Source organism: Ruditapes philippinarum, unplaced genomic scaffold, assembly GCF_026571515.1.
Source record: "Ruditapes philippinarum isolate M1 unplaced genomic scaffold, ASM2657151v2 ctg1824_1_1_1_1, whole genome shotgun sequence".
NCBI classification, from domain to species: domain Eukaryota; kingdom Metazoa; phylum Mollusca; class Bivalvia; order Venerida; family Veneridae; genus Ruditapes; species Ruditapes philippinarum.
Window position 1 is genome coordinate 73,987 of NW_026864574.1, and position 26,080 is coordinate 100,066.

Here is a 26,080-nt window from a genome sequence, read left to right on the forward strand (position 1 = left end):
GAGCAATTTCATGAAAAATAAGTTGTTTTTTTGCCAACCATCCAAAGTTATTTACCTGTAAGTTATATCAGCAATTTAATGTAATGACGGCGTGGCCGTGTGGTTAACGCGTCGGGTTAGTAATCTAAGGATTGCTGACCACGTGGGTTCAAAGCCTGTCAGGGGCAAGCCGTTGTTCCTTGAGCAAGAGACTTTATATTCATTGCTTAGTACTGGTTGGTTCCAGCACAATCGAACTAAAATAAATTTGTATAAACTAAACTATCAGCAATGTGTTACTATTTACAGATTTCATAGCAATAACATGCAACGTGTCTATAAGCCCATCATTTCCGGACATAAAAAGTTAAACGCTAACATATGAATGGTATGATAATATTAGATGATACTTATGGATGATAATTTGGACTAGAAAAACATGAAAATTACGAGGTTACGCCTGGCGAAATACTTACGACTGGTTCACCAAAGATTTATAATCGCAATCGTCTTCGCATGCGTCGATTTCCCCGTGTGAAATGCAATCTGTAAAAGATAGTCAATGCCATATGAAATGAAAATCTATTTTACAATAAAAATGGCCTTTGTTTTGACCTCATTCTGTAGCTTTTCTTTCCAATTTAAAGGACCGACATTTTGTTTAAATGAGAAATTATATTTCCACCTCTATAATGAAAACTTCTATAATTTGATACATTTATAAAATGTTAAAAAGAGCATTATAATAGATTTTATCTAAAATACTTGATCACGTCTGAAAAAAAAAACAATTGTAACATGTATGTCACAGAAACCCTGTCAATGAAAAGGTAGCTCACTGACGAGAGTGGTTTCGGGATACTTTCCTATATGTTAAATCACCATTAATTGTAATGCTCATTATGAGTATTTTGACATTCTACCGAAGTCGTTACACAAACTCAAGACCGGAAAAACCTCTACACAAAACAAAAGCTAAGTCCTGATAAAAGGTTAAGATTTACCCTCTCCCTGCTCCCAGTTGTTCGCCGGGTAATACATGATGAAGGTGAAACACATCTCTTCAGAAGTAGCCTCCCCGTAGCGAGTTGTCTCCTCTCTCGATGATGAATCATAATGACATTTTACTTCGAGGCTATAACCTGGTTCCATCACCAATGGGTCCTGGAAACTAAAAATGTAGAAAATAAAATATACATTGTATTGTCCACTTCTTACATCGGAAAAATAGAGGAAAAAAGGAAACCCGAAAGAACGCCTACAACGGCAAAATTGAAAATGTTACAAGCTCGGTTTGATTGAGTCTGTCTTTTGACAATACTGGAAAGTCCAAGCTATCGTCCACGCTCCCCTCCCAGTGCCGGTTAATGAAGAATTCAACGTTCACTTCTAAGTTTTAAATTTTCTGTTGATGAAGTACCATCCAAAGAGATTTTTGACATAAAATGCCTTTATTTTATGCTTTTCAGTGGATTACTGATTTATCCGTGAAAATTATATTTGGTAATTTCACAGTGAAAATTATCAAAATATAATTTCACTTTTTTCAAAGACGAAACTACTTTTTAAGATTTTCCCCATGTGGTACCTCAATTTTATTTTTGCTGACAATTCTGACAATGTCAGGCTGTTTAAAGAAAAAGGAAAGCTGAAATTGATAAATACCTTAAACGTCAAAAGTAATAAAAAGAAGAAAACTTACTTCTATTCATTCAAATTCCAATCACCAAATTTCGTCTCTAAATTTTTTGTTTCATTTTTACAGTCTGAAAAATACATTCCTTCCACATGCAAACTGCTCTTGATGACATTTGGGCATATTAAAGTATCCTACGAGTAATAACTGCCGTATGCTTTATGAAAAATTGAAAAGCAATGACAGCTACAGCTCGTAGAACAAGTAAACCAACCCAGCGTTCCGAGCAAGTTCCAAGTCTTCCATTTTCATAGCTGCTTTTTTTCATGTTTTCACATCTGTCAACACTTAATTTTTGTCTGTTTCAATCCTCAAATATGTTTTCTTTCTTTTAAAAAGGTGTATGACTAACAATTCCAAATGATATCCCTCTGAATCAAACACAAATTATTTTCCTCCCGTGAAATACACAACTTTAAAAAATGGCTGCCGCTTACATTTAACAAAGCCAGGTCTAATATAAATTCGCAGTAGGTAACAGAAATATGGATGGATGGTTGGAATTTTCTCCTACACGAATTGTTTGTTTTTATTATCAAAACAAGCGATCATTCATATTTTTTAAACAAAATAAATAATATCACTGTCATTTAATGTTGATTGTCGGACTTATTTTTTGGCCCAAGACTTCTTGTTTTTAATGAGAAATTCTCACGAAATGGGGCTCTCAATGGGGAAACAGATTTTAATATTTATGTTAATATTATGGAAATTTCGTTTAAACTTGTTTTTTAGCATAAAATAAAAAGAAAATTTGTTTGTTTGTTGTGTAAGATGTAATTTTATTTCATCTCGTGAACTTTAAAAACAGTATTCTCACTCGTGGCTACGCCACTCGTGAGAATACTGTTTTTAAAGCCCACTCGATGAAATAAAATTTCATCTTACACACAAACAAACAAATATCCTCTATATGTTTCAGAGTTATTTCACACATATCACATAATATACTAATACATGTACTATTAAACCTAACGCTTCATAATTATATACTCGTACTACAAAACACCTGCACACTAATATTAAGCGATTAAAATTCAAACTAAAAAAAACTCATTTCGAGATCGAGGAACCCTATTAAATGATTATATTTACCTTGCAAACTATTGCAAAGTTTAAATATATTGTATGAAAAAGTTTTCATTCTGCTTATTTGTCGATATAAAGCAGCTTCATTTTTTTAAAAATCAATTTAAAAGTTTAAAATGATCATTAATACGAATAAAAACAACATCAATAATCAAATGAAAAAATTATGAACATTAAAGAAGCGAAAGAAATAATACTTACACGACAAACTTTGGTGAATTATAGTCGTAGGTTTCCTCATGTGAGATAATAGTAATTTTTCCGTCTCCAGACACCATGTTTGAAGTGACCGCATCACCTATAAACAGGAAAATACTGCATTATTTTCTTTAAAAATGTGGTGGCCTAGAAATACTAAGGAGGGGCGGCTCGAGAAGTTGTCAGGACTGCCTGCCACTGACTGCCAACATCCCCTCAACCAGGCTTTACTATAACGGAAACATATCTGCACAATGTGCATCTGGTTTAATTCTGTCAATTTTTTTTCCTGAAGTATTTATATGTTATTTTTTTTGTTATGGAAAGAATAGTTTCGAAAAAACTTTGTCTTGCACATGGATCCATATTTCGTTTACAGCAATCTAAAGTATTAGCCCGTAAAAATATCGAAACTGAATGTCTGCAGGTTGTCATAGATTACCAGCTTGAGATAAAAAAGATAATAAAAGGGAACGATGTCCAGATAAATAAGGCGTTCGCCTCTTTGCTCGAGCCCGACTAGTGTCACATTTCCACATATGATACCGGTAATTGTACATGAAAGTTATTACTACAAGTTAAAAAAAGTGGTTCAATTAAACTTAAATATTTTAAATTATTCTACAGTAAGAACGTTCTATTAGGACCATCAACGGAACAGGATAAAAGTGCTTCTAATTGCGTGATGGTCTCATTTTTGGATATTATTATCAAAGCTTATATGTTTTATGACATAAAGGACAGAAATGTTCAGGTTTTGTTTTTAATTTACCTTTTAATTGCGGATGGTCTGTATTCAGTGGCGGTCTTAAGAAGGGATTTTACTTTAATTCCATTTATGTTTTTACTATACATGCGATGAATAAAAAGGATTATACATTTACCTAGCCCATGCATATGATTCATAGCTCCGACGATATTGATATTGCCTGACATAAACCTTTCCGTGCATTTAGAGCTACACGTGCCCTTCTCGGTGTGACGGGCCGTGTATGGCGGTATATTCAGCTCCAGTTGTCCAATCATAAGCATACCGGCATCGTTAGACCTTAAATTTGGTGTGAGGAAAAGTGTTATTCCTGAGCTGTCAACGAACATGCTCTTCTCCTCTACGTTATTCCAGTGTAGCTGAAATATAGATAAACATACACTCAAGAATGCTTTCAGCTTAGCGGGTATTACTTCCCTTTATTATTAGAACGCACGCCAATCTCATATTCTCGTCCCTTTCCGTCAGACATTGGATTATGAATAATAGCAGACGAGTTCCGATTGGACACACGCTTTAAATAAGTTGTCTCACACTGAAACGTTTTTACGTATAATCATGGATCGACAGGCTGAAAGAAGAGCTTTCTGTAAGTCAGGTGCGCTCCACTTCAAGCTCCAAGGTTAAAATGTGTATCTTTGTATGAAGTCGTAAAGTAGCCTTTTAGTCTTTAGTAATACAGTACACAATTGTACCAAAATCAATAGCGGTGATCGCTGTCCGTTTGATATAGGTTCTTAACTTAATAACGTTTTGTGCAATTAAAAGTTTTTGTGCAATGGTCCTTAACAGAAAGCTGAACCAGCAGGATTTTTTTAATCTAAACGGGGCAACAAATGTGCAAGAAATACGAGTATTTATTAATCAAGAAGTTATTTTACTAATGCGCTTCCGTAGAAATACCCTGAACAATATTCAATGTAATTTAGGCCTTTCGTTGACAACAGTCTGAAATGTTATAAAATTCAACTGAGACGCATACATTATTAACAATATCTTAGTAATTCCCAGTCAATGCCAATTAATCCTAAAAGGAACCGCCATATTCTTTAGTTCTCCAGGTCCTGTAGTTCAAACGCCGAGACAACACAAGGATGTTTTACATTAAATGGTACTCAACAAAGGTTTCTATTCTATTTATGGACAATAATGATCTTTGACGATTCGGCCATTGACCACAGCCATTGATTACTCTATGATGTTTACCTCTAAAACAACCGTCTTGAAGCCATTTTTGCCAACCCTAAAGCCTGCATCCTCTTGGTAACAGAAACCAGTTAATCCGACAGACCAGATTCCTATCAGGTTCTCACAGCCGTCGATTCTATTCATGAAACATTCCGTGGGTGACCGTTGCTTTTCTTCAATATTTGCTGAAAGAAAAACAATGTATAGTAAAACCTTTTCATGTAGTATTTCAGGTCGGATCATCTGTCAAAGATGCAATGCTTATCTGGGCGCCTTAGACCGTGTTTGTGCTCGTTCGTGCGTGCATGCGGTGTGTATGTAGCCTGGGGAGACAGTTGGAGTATCACAGTGTAGTGAAAACGTAAAATCTGTTGATAAAGGGAATATTAGACTTTCAAGTTATAAGATTATTGAGTAGGAAGAAATACAGCAATGATCCTTGCTCTGCAGATCAGTATTTTTTACATGGAGATTTTTATCCGAATTCTTATTTTAAGTCGTACACAGCTTCGTTGGTAAACACAGCAATAAAATTACTGACAATGTGGCTTATTACTATCATTTCATGTGGCAATTTGTTATACCACTTAGTGGCACTTATCCATAATATGTGATAAAAGTACATGTAATATACCACTTTGAAAGAAGATCACGTGACTTACCATCGTCACTGCATCCGTAAATCACCACGTGATGTAAAAGTTCCAAGGTGTCAACGTAGCCTTTCGTAGCGACCAGATGGTAGTCTATTTCCATATTGACCCCAACATCCTTCAGGTCAATTGCTTGACACATATAAGTTGTCTCTTTGGCGGGAACTGGGGAACTTGAGAGAAGGACATCGACAGAGAAACTATCTGAAAATGAATAAATAAAGAACTCGTGAAATACTTTTTAAAATGCCTCTGTTTAACAGAACAGGGAACACAAATAGTGAAGTTTATGGGATTTTGGAGAAGAAAAAACTATTGAAATTTTTAGCGCACCTGGACTTTTCAAATTTATTATTGGAGGATGATTATTTAAAAGCAAGTATTATATAAAGATAACATTATATCATTAAAAAGTGAGGATTTAACTCACTATGTACAGTGTTGGAGCAGTACCTCTAAACGGTTGCAGAAATCATGATCACAAAGAAGAGAAATATCGCATTTTTCTCCAATTTTTCTAGTTTTCATTCATTTTTTGTATATAAATCGGAGTTAAAAGATGAATTAGCCGTCTTAAAGTGCATATCGACGGTAAAAATGCGAAATTTTAGCATAAAATAATTTGAGAGCCCAATCCTGTATATATCGGGAAACGGAATTTAACGTGGTGCTCCAACACTTTTTTTAAGTATTTACACTTAATATGTCAAGAGGAGCTTGTGGAAGTTAAAGATGCACTCACCAGCGTCATTGTCGATCCCATCACATTTAAAGACCATATCCGAACACGTTTCTAGGAAGGTGTTTTTACCCTTGCATTGTTCACTCCCAACAGGCTCACAGATACCTGCCGACGGAGAAGAAATCATATTTTAAAAAAAAACAACATTATATTCACATAAAAACGATTTGATTATAGGACTATTCGGAACACATCGGACAACTTCAATAATACGGAGTTGTCCGAGATTGTTACAATTGTTATTGGACAGGAAGGAGTTATTGCCCAAGAATCCTCTGTATCAACAAATTCACAGATACCAGAGTTTGAAAATGATATAATTTGTTGGTATCTTAACATATACTCGAAGTACCACAAACTTAAGGTTCACAGATACACAATGGTAGATTCAAGGTTCACAGGTACACAATTGTATAGTCAAGGTTCACAGATACACAATGTTCACATAACATAAACATAAGATGCAGAATGGTAGATTTAAGGTTCACAGATACAAAATGGTAGAAAAAAGGTTGAAATATACACAGTGGTAGATTCAAGGTTCATAGATACACAATAGTAGATTCAAGGTTCACAGATACACATTGTAGATTTAAGGTTCACAGATATACAATGGTAAGTTTAAGGTTCACAGGTACACAATGGTTAATTTAAGATTCACAGATACACAATGATAGATTTAAGGTTTACAGATACACAATGGTAGATTTAAGGTTCACAGGTACACACATGGTAGATTTAAGGTTCACAGATACACAATGGTAGATTTATGGTTCACAGACACACAATGTGCACATAACATAAACATAAGATGCTGAACGGACAGCACCATATTGTTATATAAAAGCAATGTTGAAATTAGATCTTAGAGTTATTTGAAAGAAAACCAAAAAAAAAAAACCATTAGAAACTTTAAATGTTTACATTAACTGTAAATAGAACTTAAAAAAAATCAAACAAGATCTGCCAGAAAGACAGCGCGCTCCATTGTTCATGGTGTTTGTTGCTGTGTAAAACAAGCGCATGGACACGTTCAATTAACTGTTTCAAGTCACATGATTAAAGTTCCACTGGTCATTTTGTTTTCATAATTCATTTACCTGGATGGGATATATCAGAACCTCTTTGAGGAACTGAACCTTGTTCCCAAGCACAGCTTGGATCTCCTAGCTCCTCCCCATTTGCTCTGCCATCGCCATCTGAATCTTTCCTACATAATGTGTCTGTCCATGTCTGCAAAATCAAAACTTAAAAAATAAGATACAAGTTCAAAGGAAATAAAAATAGCCTGCAAACAATTTCATCAGCATTTAACAAATTGATTTATTAGATTATTTATGAATTCATTTATTAGATTATTCATTTTTCAGGCGATAATGATTTCAAATGACCCCCCACGATAAACTAATTCGCATATGCGGTCCAAGACGCTCATGAATTTCGTCAATCTGATCGCCTTGGCTATTATGCTTCGCCTGTTATCCGAAACATACGGAAATAGCCGATGTTTTACGATTAACAATTCGCACATGCGGTCCTAGATTTTACACTTTGTAATTAGCATATTTGCGATCCCGAAATTTGAACATGATAATAATAATAATAATAATAAAATAGTAATGAAATAATAATAATAATGATAATAAAGTTTGGGATAGCATGCAATGGCATGTTTTATTGCAGTAAAGATACTCATGTCACGCGGCATATATTCATTATAACCAGAACCCTGAAACAAAACAATTCTCTGAACGAGGAACAAAAATGAATAGAATAAAGATAAAAAAAATACTTACGTAACCTTGACCTGCAAAATCTAGTCCAAAAGAATTCCTTTTTCCTCCGCCGCCTATGGCTTCATGACCAACACCCAGCCAGTTTCCATCGGGGTCGCATGGATTTGTAACGTTGAAACCATTTGGAATTCTTTCTCGAAAATTTGGGTAGCTGTGTACTTGATACAGCACGCATGTCGCGGCAAAAAGCCTCAGTCTGTAAGAGTACATTTTTGAATGGTTTTATACATGTAACATACCTCGATGGTCATCAAGTGATGGTTAAAGACGGAACACCATTAATAACATCACTTAGGAATGATTATGATATTCTGAAACACTTTTAACGGTAAAACTCAACGTGTAACAATATCAAAATAAAACGTTAAAATACCGTCATTACATAGAGGGTATTGAATGAACCTAGGTTCTTTAATGAATTTATTGAGGTTATTTACTGTATTTATTGTAAGATTTGGAAAACAATTATACAAATTTCGATTATTTTCTTATATCGATGCCAAAAAGAGAATATCTTATATACAAAAAAAGGAATCGTTATTTTGTTTCATATACTGTAACATTAACATTTAGCACGGCTTGACGCTATATGTTCAACGCATATGTGACGTCCTGTCAAAACATCGTTTTAAGGCAAAGGTGTGTCGTTAAAGGCAATTAAACTGCCGTTTTATTACCGCCGTAACGTTTCATTTTCATAATCATTGTATCGTAATGGGGCGTATTTATTTATAGTCTGGATTACTCGCCCAATTCTCTACGTACTAAATTTTATAGTGCGACGTGAACCAGACTAATTTATTTATCGTAGTTTCGAAATTTGGCAATTTTCATCGTCGTACAAATCAAAACTGTTAAACATTCACATGTGATGACCCTGAGGGTATTCCGTAAATTCGTGACAACAATTAATTCATTGTCTAACTCATGCTGATACATTATAGGTATATATAACTTGAACTATAAATATTTGACCCATATTGGATGACTCAAAATGAAAAGATTGAACCGGTTATTATTTAAGTGTGTTTTGAGTAAAACTCTTAAATTTGAGTATACCCTCCAAATCTTGACACATATTTATAATATTAATAATAATAATCACAAAACACAAAAGGAGTGAAACTTTTATTTGGAAGAACATGGATTATACATTTTAACAAAATATAAACCATCCCAAACAAACTATTTAACTGGTATTATATAAGTATTGTCAGATCAGAAATTGCTGGTAGAGTTCCTTTTAAGAAACCTTCAAATGATCTCCTGATATCAGACAACCCGAATTAGCTTTTCTTTTCTTTCGGTTTATTTTCTACGCATTTCGATTGATAATATATACGACGCCGTTTTGTTGTTATTTACCATACAGCAGTTGCCCCTTTGCAGAGAATAACCTTGTTCTAAATGTCTGTCGAACAGCACGTGACCCCGGTTTTCAATGTCACATCAAATAATAATTAGTATAGTTAGTGTTGGAGCGGGGAATTGTACCTGAGTACATCCGTAACTCTTCCGGCAACGTCCGTGATGATTTGCAATGATTGCACTTGTTTGTATAAAAACCCTTCCCCATTTCCCTTCTGTCAAGTCTTGAATAAGAATGAATTACTTATTAAATATGAGAAGATAACGTTTAAAATTGACGCAAATGGAGTAACAACTAAGACATAGACAACCCCGTTGTACAATTGAAGAAGTGAGGGACACAAGAAGACGTAAGCAAAAGCAAGTGTGGGTTAGACCCTCGCTGTTAAGACGAATTTAGTATGGTCAATATTCTAGACTGTTAGAAGAACTAAGATAAGAGGACGAGCTTGCATTTCGGAATTTTCTAAGAATGGATCCAAGAATGTTCAACGAGTAACTTCAGAAGGTAGAACATCGTATCTCGAAGAAGGGCACGAGATACAGAAAGGCTCAAGAATGTGGTCTGAAGTTAGCAGTTCCTCTGCGTTATTTGGCCAGCGATGATAACTACCACTCTTTGATGTACGGATTCAGAGTAGCTCACAACAGTATCTCATCATTTATTCCAGAGGTAAATACATTTATATTTATAAGTAATGCTATATTCAGACCTGGGGATGATTACAATGATCAGTAATTGATTTCATTACAATTAATTTCAGATTTTATTGTAATTGATTATTATTGATTACTCAGACTTGCCTCTGTAATCAATTAAATTACAATTACTTTAAGAGAGTAATTGCTTGATAATTGATTACATTTTATGTAAAGTAGAATCCCTACTTAAGGCCACCCCTGAATTGAGACCAGCCCCTGAATGAGACTATTTTTCACAAGGTTCTTCATGTCAATGGTTCCATGATCCAGAATTAAGAACAAACGCTTATCCACTTTTAAGACCACCTGATTCAGTCCAATTCTTTGCTTTATTCTTAATTTGACCCAACCAATGAGACCACTGATATTAAAGTCAACACCTGTTTAGATCTTAGATTTGTTGTTATGATCTGATTGAATGCTTTGCATAAGAATTAATTTCACAAGGCGTGAAAACTGTTGTTAATGGGTTATGGTGTGAAATATGGTGAGAAGTTAAATTTTAGAGTGGTTTAATGTTGCTTTCAGCAAATTTATTTTGTGAAGAATTAATTGTTATTTGATAGGTAATTTATGTAAATCATATAAATGATGTTGAAATCTGACCAAAGAGAACTTAATGTTAAATTTCTTCAGAAATATGTTTTCCTCTCATCAGATAAAAAAGCATACTTATATTTTATTTGTAGATTAAGATACATACTGTTTTTTTCCATACAAAATGACTAAAACATACCATGCTCACATATGTAAGCAATGATAAGAACAATAAAGACCACCCCACAATTAAGACCACTTTGGTCTAGAATCAAGGGATTTTACTGTATCAATTTAAAACAAAAGTAAAATGTAAAATAAAGGCATCCTTTGTATTAATATAGTTTCCTGTTAAATCTGAGAGTAATCAATGTTTATCAAATTGTAATCATAATTACTGACTGAATTTTAGCTGTATTTGATTAATTACAATTAAATTGATCATTTTTGGGCAAGGTAATCAATTACATGATGATTACAGTATTATCATGTAATCAATTGAAAAATCAATGATTACAATTAATTATTACCCGTGGTCTGGCTATATTGTCACATCACGTACATGGAACTGTTTATTTCTCTCTTATTTTCTCTAGCTATTCATCAATTTTGCAAGAAAAAACTGCTATTAATCCGGTTTAATGGTGCAAGAAATATATTTTACATTTCTGGTTTTCAGGTTGTCATTAGAAAGTCAGATTTGGACAGAGGGCAAAACATTATACCTGGTTTATGGAGAAATAATCGTCCACTTTTGGACCTGGAGCATATTCGTCAGGGACGTCACCAGGAAAGAGCAAAACAAAAAAAAAAAACAACGGGAGTACCTTAGTTCTTATTTCATGAGTCCTGTTGGTGAAGTTCCGTGGCATATGAGTTACTTATTTTTGTATTATGATCATAAGACTAATAATATCGTTATATGTTTAGCATAATAATATATACTTTTTATACATTTCTTAGATATAGTATGATTGGAGATGATTTATAGCAATGTGCTCTTACACAACTATAACAAATGTTAATACTGATCTTAAAAAAAATTGTAATAAAATCATATTTGAATTACACATATACGTGCATTGTATTTTTATAACATTTAAACCCATAATCAACACCAAATTAGTCTGGCTAGCATTCTACGAAATAAAAAATATATATTACCTAATATAATGGCTTGTAATTATTAACCTGATTATTGACTATAAAAAACACAAAGTAAAACGAAAGTACCTTTTTACTTTGGGTGCTACCCTTCAATAAGATAAATAAAAAATGCCCCCAACTCAAACAATGAAATGTTTGCGTTAAATTTGTGTATATTTATAATGATTAGTAGTGTTATCTTATTTCAATAATATCAGTGGGTTGTATCGAATAAAATCAGTAATTTTAGATACATAAAAATTGCACTGCCAAAAAGCAAATATTTCAAAAAGAAAATCAATGGAAACATTTACTATTACTCATGTACATCAGAAATGTTCGTCATTAAAAACCATTGACCAACACAGATTATAATCAAAATCATGTCTTTAAAATGTCGCAATCGGTTCATTTAAAAGAGAAAATAAAAGGTAACATGTACAATAACTGTCTGTGCATACGATATAACTCTCACAATCAAACCTGTTATATACATGTACATGATTACTTAACTGAATTTCTGACCTGTGTAAGCTAGTGGCAACCACGACCTTGCCTGTGCCTTGTTGAACCATCGTTGCTTTCCTCATACTACTGACGGGCGTAGCAGTGTTCCACATGCTGATCAAGTTTGGTTGAATAGACTCATATTGTGATGAATTCCACTTACTGATGCTGCCTGATTCCATATGCTGATCATGTATTGGCATATCTGTGTTTCGAACCGATGATGATTTTTGAAGATTAACATAGGTGTTTCCGTGTCGAAAGTTACTTTGTTGCGTACTCATGTTATCATAAGCGTTTTGATTGGTGGAATTCTGCTGTTTTGGTCGTTGTTGTTGTTGCTGCGTCTGTGAAAGCTCTTTACTCTTCATAGAACACCTCTGTACAAGGTCAAAGCTTTCCTGATGAAATTATCAATCAAAGAGCTTTGAAAAGACTCAGAGACAGTTCCAATCCAGGATCCCCACAATTGCTGTGCAGACGCTTGCGCTGGCGACAATAGACTTTGTATATGCGATTGTAGTTGTGTGTTTACAGTCATTTGCTCGGTTAATTTAGCCATCACCGTATCTTGTGACTGGGCTTGGTGACGAGTTGATTTTTTTCTTCTTGATGATATTAGACGATTAACCATTGTTATCCTGTGAGCTATCATTGTCCTAAATATGCAGTGAATAAACGGTCAGATAATTAAACAAATGCTTCATAACATAATGTCAGTAACATTCTTTATTATCCTAAATTTAGACAAATAAACCAAACAAAAGGTCTTAATAAATCCTCACAGTTATAGATTATGGGTCGGTGTCCATGTGACAGTACAATACTAATTACCGGTGAAAGTTTTATTTTTAAAGAAACATTTTATTTTATTTAATCAGTAAAAATTGTTAATGTTCTAATTTTGTTATATGCAAATGAAGAATCATTGCTTATTGTTATAAATAAAGTTATGCTATAAATTGACAACATTACATACCGAAAGCTCCTCGCGCTCGCCGTTTGACGATTCTTCTCCAGAGTCGAGTGGTCTCGGTGGTGTTACCATATTTGTTTCACCATCTTTATTTATATAGCTTGTTTTTCATCTGAGGAATAAAAATGGATAGATATCATGTTCTGCAGCAATTACACAAATATATTAGTTTACTTTAGTTAGAAATATAAGTCATCACTGTCATGTCCGATGTAAAAGAGCTTGAGTTTTAATCGATTGAGTACGTTTTTCAAATTTTATTTAAGGTGACAAGTTGACAACGAGTGGTTATGTTCATGAATTACAATAAAATCATGTAAAACACAATGAAAATAACTTACGCTTACAGCAAGCCTCGACGGCATTCTCGAAATATAAGTTTTTAGAAACACGAAATTTCTCAGAATGATTTTCTCCCTGTCCGTCAGTTTCTTAGCACAAGAACCACTTGGAGCGTTTGTCAATTTTGAAACTTTGGTTCTTATGGATTCATACCATGTATATAAAGCCTTCTTGTCGATGTTCAGCTGGTCTGCAGTTGTTTGCCATAACCCATTTTTCATTGAAGTATTTTTGAATTCTTTCCTCCCTTTGACGAATGAAAAGTCATGATTTTTTAACCAATCTACTTAAGCCTCTTTCTGTTCCTCAGACAGTAAAAGAGGCGGAGATTGCTGCTTTTTTGGCAGTTTTACTGGATCCCTGGTCATTTATTTATCCTTTTCTCCATCACAATATGGTCTGCTGTCTTTGTCGACTGGCGCCTCAATATTGAAGGTCGCTTCAGAAGAAGACCTTTTATGCTTACTTTACCCTTCGGTGGCATGGTGCGAAATGATGACTGTTGTTATATTAAATGAAAATTATGTATCACCGTTATCATTTTCGCGCGTTTTCAATCCACCGGGGTTTAACCGGGGTCTGCTAGGATCGTCCTAGGCTCTGCCGGGATCGACCGAGGCTCTACCTGGGTCAACCGGGGCTCTGACGGCATCGTCCGGGAACGACCGGGGAAGCACCGGCATGAACCGTAGCTTCACCTGGGCTCTGCCTGGATGGTCCGGTTGTTATTTGGGAAATGCCGTAGTGCTGCCGGTGTAAGTGTGACCGCAACAACAATTTCATCCCGGATCATCCCGGTAACTTACCGTAAGCGAGACCGCAGCTTAATCAAACTGGTTAATAATACAATTTAAGATTTAAATCTTCATTTATAATAGTGCCGTAACATTACTTACCTTAAATCAACCATCATTCCTTTTCTTTAGGAATATTCCTTTCAGATGCTTAACGAAAAATAAATTCCGTCTGTTTTGAAATAGCTCTAGTTTTATACCTAAAGTCTCGGATGGATCCACACTCAAGAAATAAATATGAAATAATATCCAAGTTTAAAACAGGGTAAATTCTAATTCAATTTTAATTATATTGGTCGTTTAACTTCTTATTCAGTAGTGCGTGAATATTCATGTGTCATCTTTTCCGACATAATAGTATTTCAAATTAACTGAAATGTGACATCTTTCATTGAAAAAGCAGAGATATATAGGTTTGAAAATTTAACAAAAAGTATATTGATGTTTTAAAGAAGGTATACGAATAGAAGTTGGATATAATTTCCTTTTAGATACAATACTTTACTTTTAAGGCACCGCTTCATTAAACGTAATTCAACATGAACTAAATTAGTGGTTACACCATTCAGAAACTGGTGCATAAATAAAATGATTAAATCTGAATAGAAAATGCAAGGTTGAAAATATAGAACAACATATGTTTTACGTAAGATTCGTTTTGAAATATATATTTTGTAGAACAAAATTGCTAACAAATCTGTTATAAAATGGACTGATCAAATTTATAACTAAAGAAAAAGTTTTTTCTTTCCCGAGCCCCAGCAATAAGACTGACCTTATTTATTCTCCCCGTCCAAATGATCAATATGTGTCGGGAAACCATATCATACTGACCAAGAAGTACAAAATCACTTTTGTGTTTGAGTGCATGCAGTAGTATAAATTAACAACGAGTCATGATTTCATACCTTATTTAATGGTTCCTTTTTATCGGATAAAAAAGGTTGAAAAAGATAGATGATTGGGATCAAGGTAAATGAGCCGTTTTAAGATGAGAAAAGGTTGCCAGGTGTTATTGAATATTTCTACATTATCGTTTTGAATGCGCTATTATTTGTTCAAGTTCAATACGTGATTTTAATTTGGTTCTAAATCGTTCGAATTTTGGGAACATTGATTTGAATTTACATGTGTATATGTGTCATTTTGCAAGTAAAAGTATAAAGTTGATTCTAAAAAAGGGAAATGTTGAGAAATCTGAAGTCTGAAATCACTGGATAATCAATAACCATCTTGGTCACAAATCTTTCTTAGAAATTCACATTCAGTATGACCGTCCTATTAATAACTGATTGACGCCTAGAGATGACTTACCTATAACTTCATTGGGGGATGGGCGTCCTCAATTGACTGTCTAATAAATTTACGAATAAACGTCCATAATTGGTTTTATTCTGAGATAAATAAATATACTGTCACAATTTGATTTTCCTACAAATGCCCGGATAGACGTCATCAAATGTTTTTCTTATACATTTATTGATAGTCACCCACGACTGATTTTCTTAAAATTCATGGATGGACGTCAGCGACTGATATTCTTTTAAGTTTATGGCTGGACGTAAACAATTAGACCCTTAAAATTCATGGATGGACGCCCTAAATTGGCTTTATTACAAGTTGATGAATGTTCATATTGATTTCTTATCAATTCATTTTGGAAGTCAATAATTGGATTAAAATTTGTTGATGAACCTCAATATCTTATTATTCTGATAAAGTTATGGATAGATGTGCACATACGATTTCTTTTCAAGTAAATGATGGGACATCCGCAAATTTATTCGATAGATGCCCATCTACAATTAGTGTTCTGTTAAAATAATGGGTGAACGTCTATTTCCGATTTTATAATAAATTCATAGATTGTACGTCGTCAGCAGTTGTGTTTCCAATAAATTAATAGAACGGCGTCCACAACAAATGATATATGATATTTTGTAATATCATAGAGTTAAACAACTTTTACTAATTTTCTTCTTATCATGGATGGACCTCTACCATTGAAATTCTAATCTGCATTTGATTTCTTATATCATGGATGGATGTCTTCAATTGATTTTCTTATACTCATGGATGGACGTCTTCAATTGATTTTCTGAAAAATCATGGATGGACGTCTACAATTGTTTTTTTATATTCATGAATGGATGTCTCAATTGATTTTCTTAAATTCATAGATGGACGTCTACACTTGATTTCTTATTTTCATGGATGGCATCAGCAATTGATTGTCTAATATTTATGTATTGACGTCTAGAATTGATTTCTTATATTTATGAATTGACGTCTAGAATTGATTTCTTATATTCATGGATGGACGTCTACAATTGAATTGTTATATTCATGGATGGACGTCTACAATTGATTTCTTATATTCATGGATGAACGTATTTCAATTTATTTTCTTACATTCATGGCTGGACGTCAACAATTGATCTATAATTGTTTTGTTATTATTCATGAATGGACGTCTCAATCGATTTTCTTAAATTCATAGATGGACGTCTGCAAATGATTTTCTTATATTCATGGCAGAACGTCTACAATTGATTTTCTTATATTTATGGACGGACGTCTGCAATTGTTTTCCTTATATTCATTGATGAACGTCTACAATTGATTTTCTTATATTCATGGAAGAACGTCTACAATTGATTTTTTTATATCTATGCATAGACGTCTATACTTGTTTTTATTCATAGATGAACACCTTCCATTGTTTTCATGGACGGACGTCTGCAATTGATTTTCTAAAATTCATGGATGGACGTATTCAATTGATTTTCTTAAATTCATTCAAAGACGTCTACAATTGATTTTCTTATATTAATGGATGAACGCCTGCAATTGATTTTTTTATATTTATTGATGGACTATAACAATTGAGTTTCTAATATTCATGGATGAACGTCTACAATAGATTTTCTTTTATTCATATATAGACGACTACCATTGATTTTCTTATGTACTGCGATCTTATATTTATGGATGGACGTGTACAGTTGATTTTTTTCATACTCATGCATGGGCGTCTGCAATTGCTTTTCTTATATTCATGGATGGACTTATACAACTGATTTTGTTATATTTATTGATTGGTGTTTACAACTGAATTTCTTATATTAATGGATTGACGTCTGCAATTGATTTTCTGATTTTCATTGATGGACGTTTACAACTTATTTTCTGATATTTATGGATAGACGTCTACAACTGATTTTCCTACATTCATAGATGAACGTCAGCAATTTATTTTTTTTATATGGACGTTTACAACTGATTGTCTTATATTCATTGATGGACATCTGCAATCGAGTTTCTTAAATTCATGGATGGGCTTCTGCAATTGATTTCTTAAATTCATAGATGGACGTCTGTAATTGATTTTCTTAAATTTATTGATAGACGTCTACAATTGACTTTTTCTATATTCATAGCTGGTCGTCAGCAAATGATTTTTATATGGACGTTTACAACTGATTTTCTTATAATCAAGGATGGAAGTCTACGATTGTATTTTTCTTATATTCATGAATGGAAGTCTACAACTGATTTTCTTATATTCATGGATGGACATTCTAAATAAGATTCTACAATTTATGCTCTGTTGCACTCCCACAATCATATTTTCTATAATATTAAATGGCAAACGTCTAAACTTATTATTTGTATAAATTTTTGAATGATCAAAAACGATTTAAGAATAGGAGCAAGGGTGACATCATATTTTTTTCTATCGTAATATATAAATTGTCACTGATTTTCTAAAGGGCTGTTTGATAGTTGTCCACAACTTTTTCTTAAAAGTCTGTTAGATGGACGTTTACGTTATGTATTTTCTTCTTAAAAAGAAAGTCAATAAAGAATAACATCAAGTAAGAAAACGCAATGTTTTAATTTTTGAAATAATGTTTAAGTAGATTTCTTTATAGTAACTTTATCACCATTTTCTTTTATTTCTGATAGCTTCTAACAATTAAGCTTGCAATTTTATTTGGCTAATCAGTCTTAAAATATTGATATGTATTAAGACAGTCAAACACAAAAATAAAAAATAAATTTAAGACGTGACTTGTATAGACAGTATTTGTGTGGATTTTTCTGAAGTGATCTTTCACACAGGGTTAACTGTATTGTAAATAAAGAAAGAGACATTTGAATTAGCAGGTCGGTGCTACAAAGTCAACGTCGGCTTCTGAATCATACTGTATGCGCAGGTCACATGACAATGTCTGCAGTATCTTCTGATTTCCGTTACCATCGGCGATGGTACCTGTAACAAAATAACAAGAAAATAGTACAGAAGTTAAATGGTACAGTAGCAAATTGTATAGCGCTTAAGTTGAAATGTAGTTGAATTGTAATGTAGTTAAATAGTACAGTAGTTAAATAGTACAGTAGTTGAATGGTACTGTAGTTAAATGGAACAGTAGTTAAATGGTAAAGTAGTTAAATGGTCAAGTAGTTTAATTGTACAGTAGTTAAATGGTACAGTAGTTAAAAATGGTAAGTACTTAAATGGTAAATAGTTAAATGATACAGTAGTAAAATCATACGTAGTTAAATGGTACAGTCGTTTAAAAAGTACAGAAGTTAAATGGTACAGTTGTTAAAGTTTGGTAAGTATATAAATGATACAGCACTTAAATGGTACAGTAATTAAATAAATAATTACTATAATGAAACAAAAGTCAATTGATACGGTAGTTGAATGACACAGTAGTTAAATAGTACAGTCACTGTTGTTAAACGGTGATAATATAAAAAGTTAATAGTTAAATCTGTTCACAGTTTCTACGAATTGCATCAATCTGGAATATTTCTCCAGTTAGAATGTCATGGTAAAAGAAAGCCCCGTGTATATTTAAACAGTTTTTTTTTCTACAGCGTGTTTGGCCACATTAGATGATGTAACGTCAGTAAACAGTAAAAAGGTATTATTATGTTGAGTCAAGCTATTTATCATTATGTTGAGTCAGGTTAATGCATTACTATGTTCAGTCAAGTTATTATTATGTTGGGTAAAATTATATTATGCTGATCGGTAATCGGATCGTCCGCTTAACAAGTGTGAAGATGGAGAGCGGACTGGAAGTTTAAAGGTATCGAGGGGGTTCCTTAGTGTTAATGTATTTTATTGTCGGCAATTTCATTTTCTTTTGTTTTGACAATTATAAGAAACGAGTTATCTAAATAATATAATCAACCTTAAGAAAAGCTGAAGGCCGCTTTTGATTGTGTCCAGTTAAGAATGTCCAGTCAAGTTCAAATTTATAAGTTTTGGTCAAGTTGGCGTTATAATAAATCAGGTTGGCATGATGTTGACAATATGTTGAGTCAAGTTGCCACAATGTTAGGCCAAGCTTGCTTTAGACTGTATAATGATATCATTATGTTTAGTTTGATTTGGCAATGAGATGGGAAAACTCTACATGTTGACATTGTGTTAAAGCGAGTTAACATAGTGTTAGGTCAAGTTTGCTTTAGATTGGGTTCAGTTTTCTTTTATGTTGAGTCAATTTAATGAAAAATTGAGTGTAATCTTTGTATTATGTTGAGATTGTACGAAGTCCTGCGACCATCCCATCAAATGAGCCAATTACATAAAGTTATGTTTGATTCAATCGCACCAACACCCCGCCGATTCCCCCCCCCCCCCAAAAAAAAAACAAAAAAAAAACACATAAAAAACAACAACAACAAAACGTCGATATAAGTAAATAATACAAACCTGTCAAAACGTAAAACTTGCCATTTTGCAATGTGATCCCGCACAGACTGCCTTCCACCGCGGTAAATATAAAGTTTGTTTGAAGATTCGTATTGGTAATCTGTCATAGAAAAGTAAACATGTTCAAATAATTAAAAAATAAGACATTATTGTTAACAAAAACATTTAAGCCCAAACTGGAAAGAAGGTAAAATACTAAAAATGCCTTCGTAATAAAATAAACAAGCAAGTATAATCAGCCTTTTAAAAAGGAAATGGGCAGGGGAAGGTGTAGGAAAGAGTAAGTTTGTCCATACCAGCATCGTTTATCTTTCAAATTCTAAAAAAATACAAAATCAAATGTAGAATCGACAGATAAGTAAACATTGTTTTACAAACCCGTCACTATTTTTGTTAATAAAAAGCACACATGGCATATAAAAATATGTTTACTTTACCGTAATATTGTATATGTTCAATAGATCAATCTTGTATCTCCTTTTATTTTGAACAATTTGGCCGCCATTCTTTACTTGTATTAGAATAGCTGAAATATACACAATGGTCGCGTTATAATATTTATGATGTTGTTATATTTTTCACTTGCTCTTAAAGCTGTTTTATTTCCCTTATTGGTTTAAAAGCGGCCGTACACATTAAAGCGGGCTTATTCTTAAGCTGTTGTAAAATGACTCCCTACTGTTAAAACTGTTACATTTCCCTCCCGAAAACAAAAGCTTTATTTCTCTGTTGTTTAATTACTGTCGCATTTCTATTGCTTATACCCCTCCCCCCATTCTAGTGGTGACTCTGGCACCTTTACATGTCCCGTGTAGATGAGCCGATACATGGGATTTGTCATTGGAAAGACAATTGGTATTGTATTTGATAGAGAATGGAATCGAACTGTCGACCCATGAATAACTAGACCAGGTTGCTTCCATTGGAATACAGATCCAATTCAAACTCGGTACTGTTTTAATTACCTCCCGACTTTAAAACCTGTTTTATTTTATAGCCGACTTTAAACTAAAGCTGTTCTATTATTATCCCTAATTAAAATGGTATTATATTTACCCCCTGAGTTACGGTGATTTAATTTTGCATTTGATTTTTAAACTGTATATGTATAACTTTTTCAAATCAACTTTTCAACTCGAAAGAACTTAAAACAGTTCTAAGGACTGCAACACGAACCAAAATCGTTGTATGTTGCACAATACTTTTCAGTGTCTGTTGCTGGAAAACAGCTGCACGCATCTCCCAGTGCGACACACGACGAAATAAGTATGAATACTGCCAAACAACACTTCATGTTTTAACCTAAAAAAGAAAATAGTTAAGATAATTTCCGCAAAAATATTTATATATTACTAGTATATCTTATTAACTAACTTATTACCCTTAGTTTGCCGAGCGCCTTCAATAGAACTTCTAACGGTTATCACAAAGTTTATATTGTACCACTAAGAGTAACGGATATTTCTCAAACTGTCATATTGTCGTTAAACACTTGTAGTTTTGTTTTTAACATTACCTTTTTAAACTAGATTGTATAGAAAACGTCCATCCTTAATAGTACAATTAAATCAAGCATATGATACTTAATTGTTTTTCAGATAATGTTTTATACTCCCTTTTTTCGCCATTATGCAAAGTTTAAAACAATTTTACCAAAATAGATTTTGATATGCTTAAATAAGTACATATACTGCATTTTTTCTTTAAATAAAATAAAATAGACGTTCTGTCCTGTTCTATGTTTTATTGTTAAATTGACAAAGTATCGGTAACTATATATAGATATCAATATTACTATCACAATATCACATTACATGTGTAGTGATTTAGTTCTATTGTTAAAGCTGCATGCCTCCAGATGAGTCAAAATATTTCAATAAAATCAAACTTGAGAAAAATGGACTAAGATGTAAGGAAAAGTAAAAAGTTTCAAAATTCAAGTAACATTTTACGTATTATATGCGATTAATGACTGATTTTTTCAGTATTTACAATGATATTTCTACTGCGTTACTAACGCAATAAAGGCTATTTATACATATTTTGACCTCTTTTTGGTGATTTATGTGGTTTGTAAGTGTAATTGAGAATGTGTAATTTGCTTCCGTTTGGTTATTTCACAATATTACACATTCAAATACATTTTCATGAAAATTAGTATGAACCTGGAGGCGTGCTGCTTTAAATTGACAAAGAATCGTTACCTATCTATTAATATCAATATTGCTATCACATTATCACATTACATCTGTAGTAATCATGCTTTCTTGTTAAATTGACAGAGTATCGGTAACTATGTATAGATATCAATATTACTATCACAATATCACATTACATCTGTAGTTATCATTCTCTATTGTTAAATTGACAGAGTATCGGTAACTATGTATAGATATCAATATTACTATCACATTATCACATTACATCTGTAGTGATCATGCTCTATTGTTAAATTGACAAAGTGTCGGTAACTATCTATAGAAAACAATATTACTATCACAATATCACATTACATCTGTAGTTATCATTCTCTATTGTTAAATTGACAGAGTATCGGTAACTATCTATAGATAACAATATTACTATCACAATATCACATTACATCTGTAGTGATCATCCTCTATTGTTAAATTGTCAAAGTATCGGTAACTATCTATACATATCAAAATTACTATGACATTGTCACATTACATCTGTAGTGATCATTATACTTAAAGGCCCATCATACCTCTGAATTCGCTATCATTCTAATTTCTCAAAAACTTTCTATTTTGGCATCTTGTTACAGTTTCCAAAATAATACTTATTTGTCATACAACTGAACTGTCTTTGTTTCTTTTTTTCTGCTGACAATTGGTATAAGTATAATAAATTAGTGTTGTGTATAGAAGTCAAAATACTACTTTGTTTACATTTTGCTACCTTAACGACATATTACTGCACTTTCAGCGCTACTTTCTTCAGTTATTAAACATCATACGTATTCTAAATCAACTATTAAAACATTATTTTACACATGTTTAACATTTCTAAAACATTTGATTAATATGTATTTCTGAGACATAATGTGCCTTTAAAGTATGTGTAATTATGTTATTATTGATCTAGAATGTTAACTTATTATTTCTAATTTATTAGATATATTAAATTATTGTAACATATTGTAACGCCATCTGAATGATTCATGATTAATCATCATCATATGAGCGTTTTAGATGATTTATATTATCATATCCTTAAGAAATGGTAATATTTTTTTTATGCATTGTATGGAAAACATAAAATTTCTGAAAATTACAGGGTGACGAAATTCAAAGTTAAACTTTTACCCTTAATTTGTATAATGGGCTTTCCCTTCTTTAAATTTGGAACATTCGATGGTGAGATGAAGGGATTATTACTAAATTGTTTATTTTAATCTACATACAGTTGAACCTGTATATTCAGAACTCGTCCGGACCAGAAGAGAATGTTTCCGGATTAGGATTTTTTTTTACATATTTGTACATGTGAAGGACAGAATAGTTTAAGAAAAGAAACGAAAATGTCATTTTCAACTCCGGCACAGTCAATGTCATTCTGAGACCTTCTACCTTTACACATGAGGAGGACCTATAGTACTCTTTTACATTATACGACAAATTTAAAACTATTCGTGGGGGATAATTTTAGTGGTTTTTGTGGCTAGGCCGATCCAAGAATTTAAGATTTAACGAAATTCATATCGTCTGCTTTAAGATTATTTTGCATTACAATACACAATTTGCGTCAATCATTTTTTTTTGTGTGCAAAAGTATACAATTCACGAATTTAAGAACCGAAGAAAATGTTTCTGTGACAATAGCATGAAATATCATAACCACTATATTCCGTGAATTTACTGTAGTTTATGAACGAGCAGCATATCCGGTATGTTTCGTTAAATAAAATAATTCAATGCATATAGGGGTACTGAAAATCACAGCGATTAAAACCATCAGTGCTTTGCAAAGTCTTAAATCATTTGAGAATCAATATGAGGGTGGGGTAGAGGTATCAATTTACATTTTTTACTGAAAATCTCGCATAAAAACCACCACCAACAACAACAAAGAGAAAACAAAACATGACTCGTGACCTCTCCGGAAAACTATTAAAATGCCACTTAAACGAACGGGCCGGAAAGTTGCAACCGAACAATATTTTTTTTTTATAATAATTCTATAATTCTTTGAATAATTATCAATTATGATAAATTATCTTATTTCCATTTTGTTTTGATTCACCAGAAAATTGCCACGTTTCAAGCATGTTTAATCTATACAACACAATAATAAATTGAACAAAGATGTCACATATCAAAAGCAATTTGCAAGTCGAATTAAATCGTACTTAGATAATTTTCGTAAAGGCAGGCATTTAATTTTTCCTAGCACGGAATTTTATTTTCTCAATTTTTTGGGAACTAAATATATGCCTACTTGTGAATTATTTGTAAAAAAATGCATTTTATAAATTAATATCTTTATCTTCTTTTCTTTTTAAGGACGGAGAAAGGGGATCCAATCCACCTTATTTATGAAATTAATAACTTGCAAACATATTAGTTTACTCTATATCGGTAGAAAATTTAGCAGAATTAACATTTTTAAGGAAAAGGTGATACTTAGATTTTTTTCAAAACATTTTTGTGTAAAATAAAAATTCATATATAAAAACCTTTTCCAGGCTGAAACAAAAAATTAAAACTTTTGCAAACCACACTTTTACTGATGAAATCTTGAAATTGTGAATCTCCCTATTAGATAAACATAAGCATGTGTGAAAGGTGAAAATAAAAACTTAAGATATTGCAAAAAAACAATATGAATTAAATAACAAAGTTACGATAAATTACAGCTTACCTTTGAATTTAGTTTCTTCCAATCAAGACAAATATTTCTAGTATCAATAAAGCGTAGAAAATGAGCCTTAAACAGTTCCAAAATGACAAAACGAGAAAATATCCTTATCCACTGATACTTCAGAAATGTATAGCCACGTCTTTCTGTCACTGATTTGAAAATGTAATCAAGATATAAGGAAAAAAAAATAAGATAAAATAATTATAAAACAATCTGTTACAACAAGCATTTCATGTATTGCAATTATCTTTATCATCTGCGTAGGTTGAGAGAATACGTGGTAGAGAATGGGGGATGGAGAGGGGGATGGGGGTATTTTTATGGAAAAAGTCAAGTTTTAATGTGTATATTATGACATCATGTCGTCATCTCAGTACCGTAATAACGGATATATTTCTTGCATACTTTTGTTATGGTCGCCATTACATATGCACATGACAGTGTAAGTTCTTTATTTTATGTTGCTTCAGGATACCTGGTGACTCTCGCTGTGCTACACCTTTAATCATTTTATGTTAATTTGGGACTATGAACAACTGCCTCTGTTCTGTGTATATATAACAAGCACCAATGGTATCAAAAACGCATAAAACATAAAGTTTGTAGAGTTTGGGCTCAGAAATGCAAGTTATGCATTAGATCGATAATCAATAATTAGTGTAGTTATTAGATTGATTTGATTTGAAAGTGTTTAAACGTTTTTTTCAATTAATAGTCATTTGGCAGACTTAAAAAATGACAATCCTTAAAAAATACGGATTGAGCGAACGATCTTAAATTTGTACACAAGTTATTTCATAAGACTTTGATCGCTTATTCCCCAAAGAAGAGTGTTGGTCATTTTATGGTTTGGAGATTTGAACATAGTGATAGCAGTATAATAATGTTATAGACATTGCTTTCAGGATACATGTATAACTCAAATTAATACCATGCAATTAATGATATCCGTTTTATTTCTCAAAAGCATTTTTGGAACG

The 26,080-nt window shown here is 32.6% G+C and overlaps 2 protein-coding genes across 4 annotated transcripts in view; both read right to left on the reverse strand.

Moving 5' to 3' along the window:
- The window catches only part of LOC132726132 (dopamine beta-hydroxylase-like), a 58,473-nt gene extending 43,729 nt beyond the window's left edge, over positions 1-14,744 (reverse strand). The window contains exons 1-10 of one of the 3 annotated variants that reach the window (XM_060711402.1): positions 14,585-14,744; positions 8,111-8,306; positions 7,415-7,547; positions 6,315-6,419; positions 5,582-5,776; positions 4,938-5,104; positions 3,847-4,090; positions 2,966-3,062; positions 984-1,150; positions 456-525 (exon numbers count right to left, since the gene is read on the reverse strand). In XM_060711402.1, the coding sequence (XP_060567385.1) occupies positions 456-525; positions 984-1,150; positions 2,966-3,062; positions 3,847-4,090; positions 4,938-5,104; positions 5,582-5,776; positions 6,315-6,419; positions 7,415-7,547; positions 8,111-8,306; positions 14,585-14,601 (1,391 nt within the window). In that variant the 5' untranslated portion in view covers positions 14,602-14,744. The remainder of the gene's footprint in view (positions 1-455; positions 526-983; positions 1,151-2,965; positions 3,063-3,846; positions 4,091-4,937; positions 5,105-5,581; positions 5,777-6,314; positions 6,420-7,414; positions 7,548-8,110; positions 8,307-14,584) is intronic. The other 2 variants (XM_060711403.1, XM_060711404.1) reach the window with 2 other exon arrangements.
- A 3,617-nt stretch (positions 14,745-18,361) lies between these two features.
- LOC132726135 (metalloproteinase inhibitor 2-like) lies at positions 18,362-25,260 on the reverse strand. The gene is made up of 5 exons (XM_060711407.1): positions 25,101-25,260; positions 21,393-21,518; positions 20,654-20,742; positions 20,217-20,316; positions 18,362-18,758 (listed from the first exon to the last, which is right to left on the reverse strand). Exons 2-5 carry the CDS (start codon positions 21,508-21,510, stop codon positions 18,646-18,648), a joined length of 420 nt encoding a protein of 139 aa, XP_060567390.1. The 5' UTR covers positions 21,511-21,518; positions 25,101-25,260; the 3' UTR covers positions 18,362-18,645.
- Positions 25,261-26,080: the final 820 nt, after the last annotated feature.

Coding starts and splice junctions, on each gene's coding strand:
- LOC132726135 (XM_060711407.1), bottom strand. CDS start 21,510: ATGAAGTGTTGTTTGGCAGTATTCATACTTATTTCGTCGTGTGTCGCA. Junction 20,743..21,392: donor TGCAACATACAACGATTTTG/GTTCGTGTTGCA, acceptor TGTATATTTCAG/CTATTCTAATACAAGTAAAG. Junction 20,317..20,653: donor TGAACATATACAATATTACG/GTAAAGTAAACA, acceptor TTTCTATGACAG/ATTACCAATACGAATCTTCA.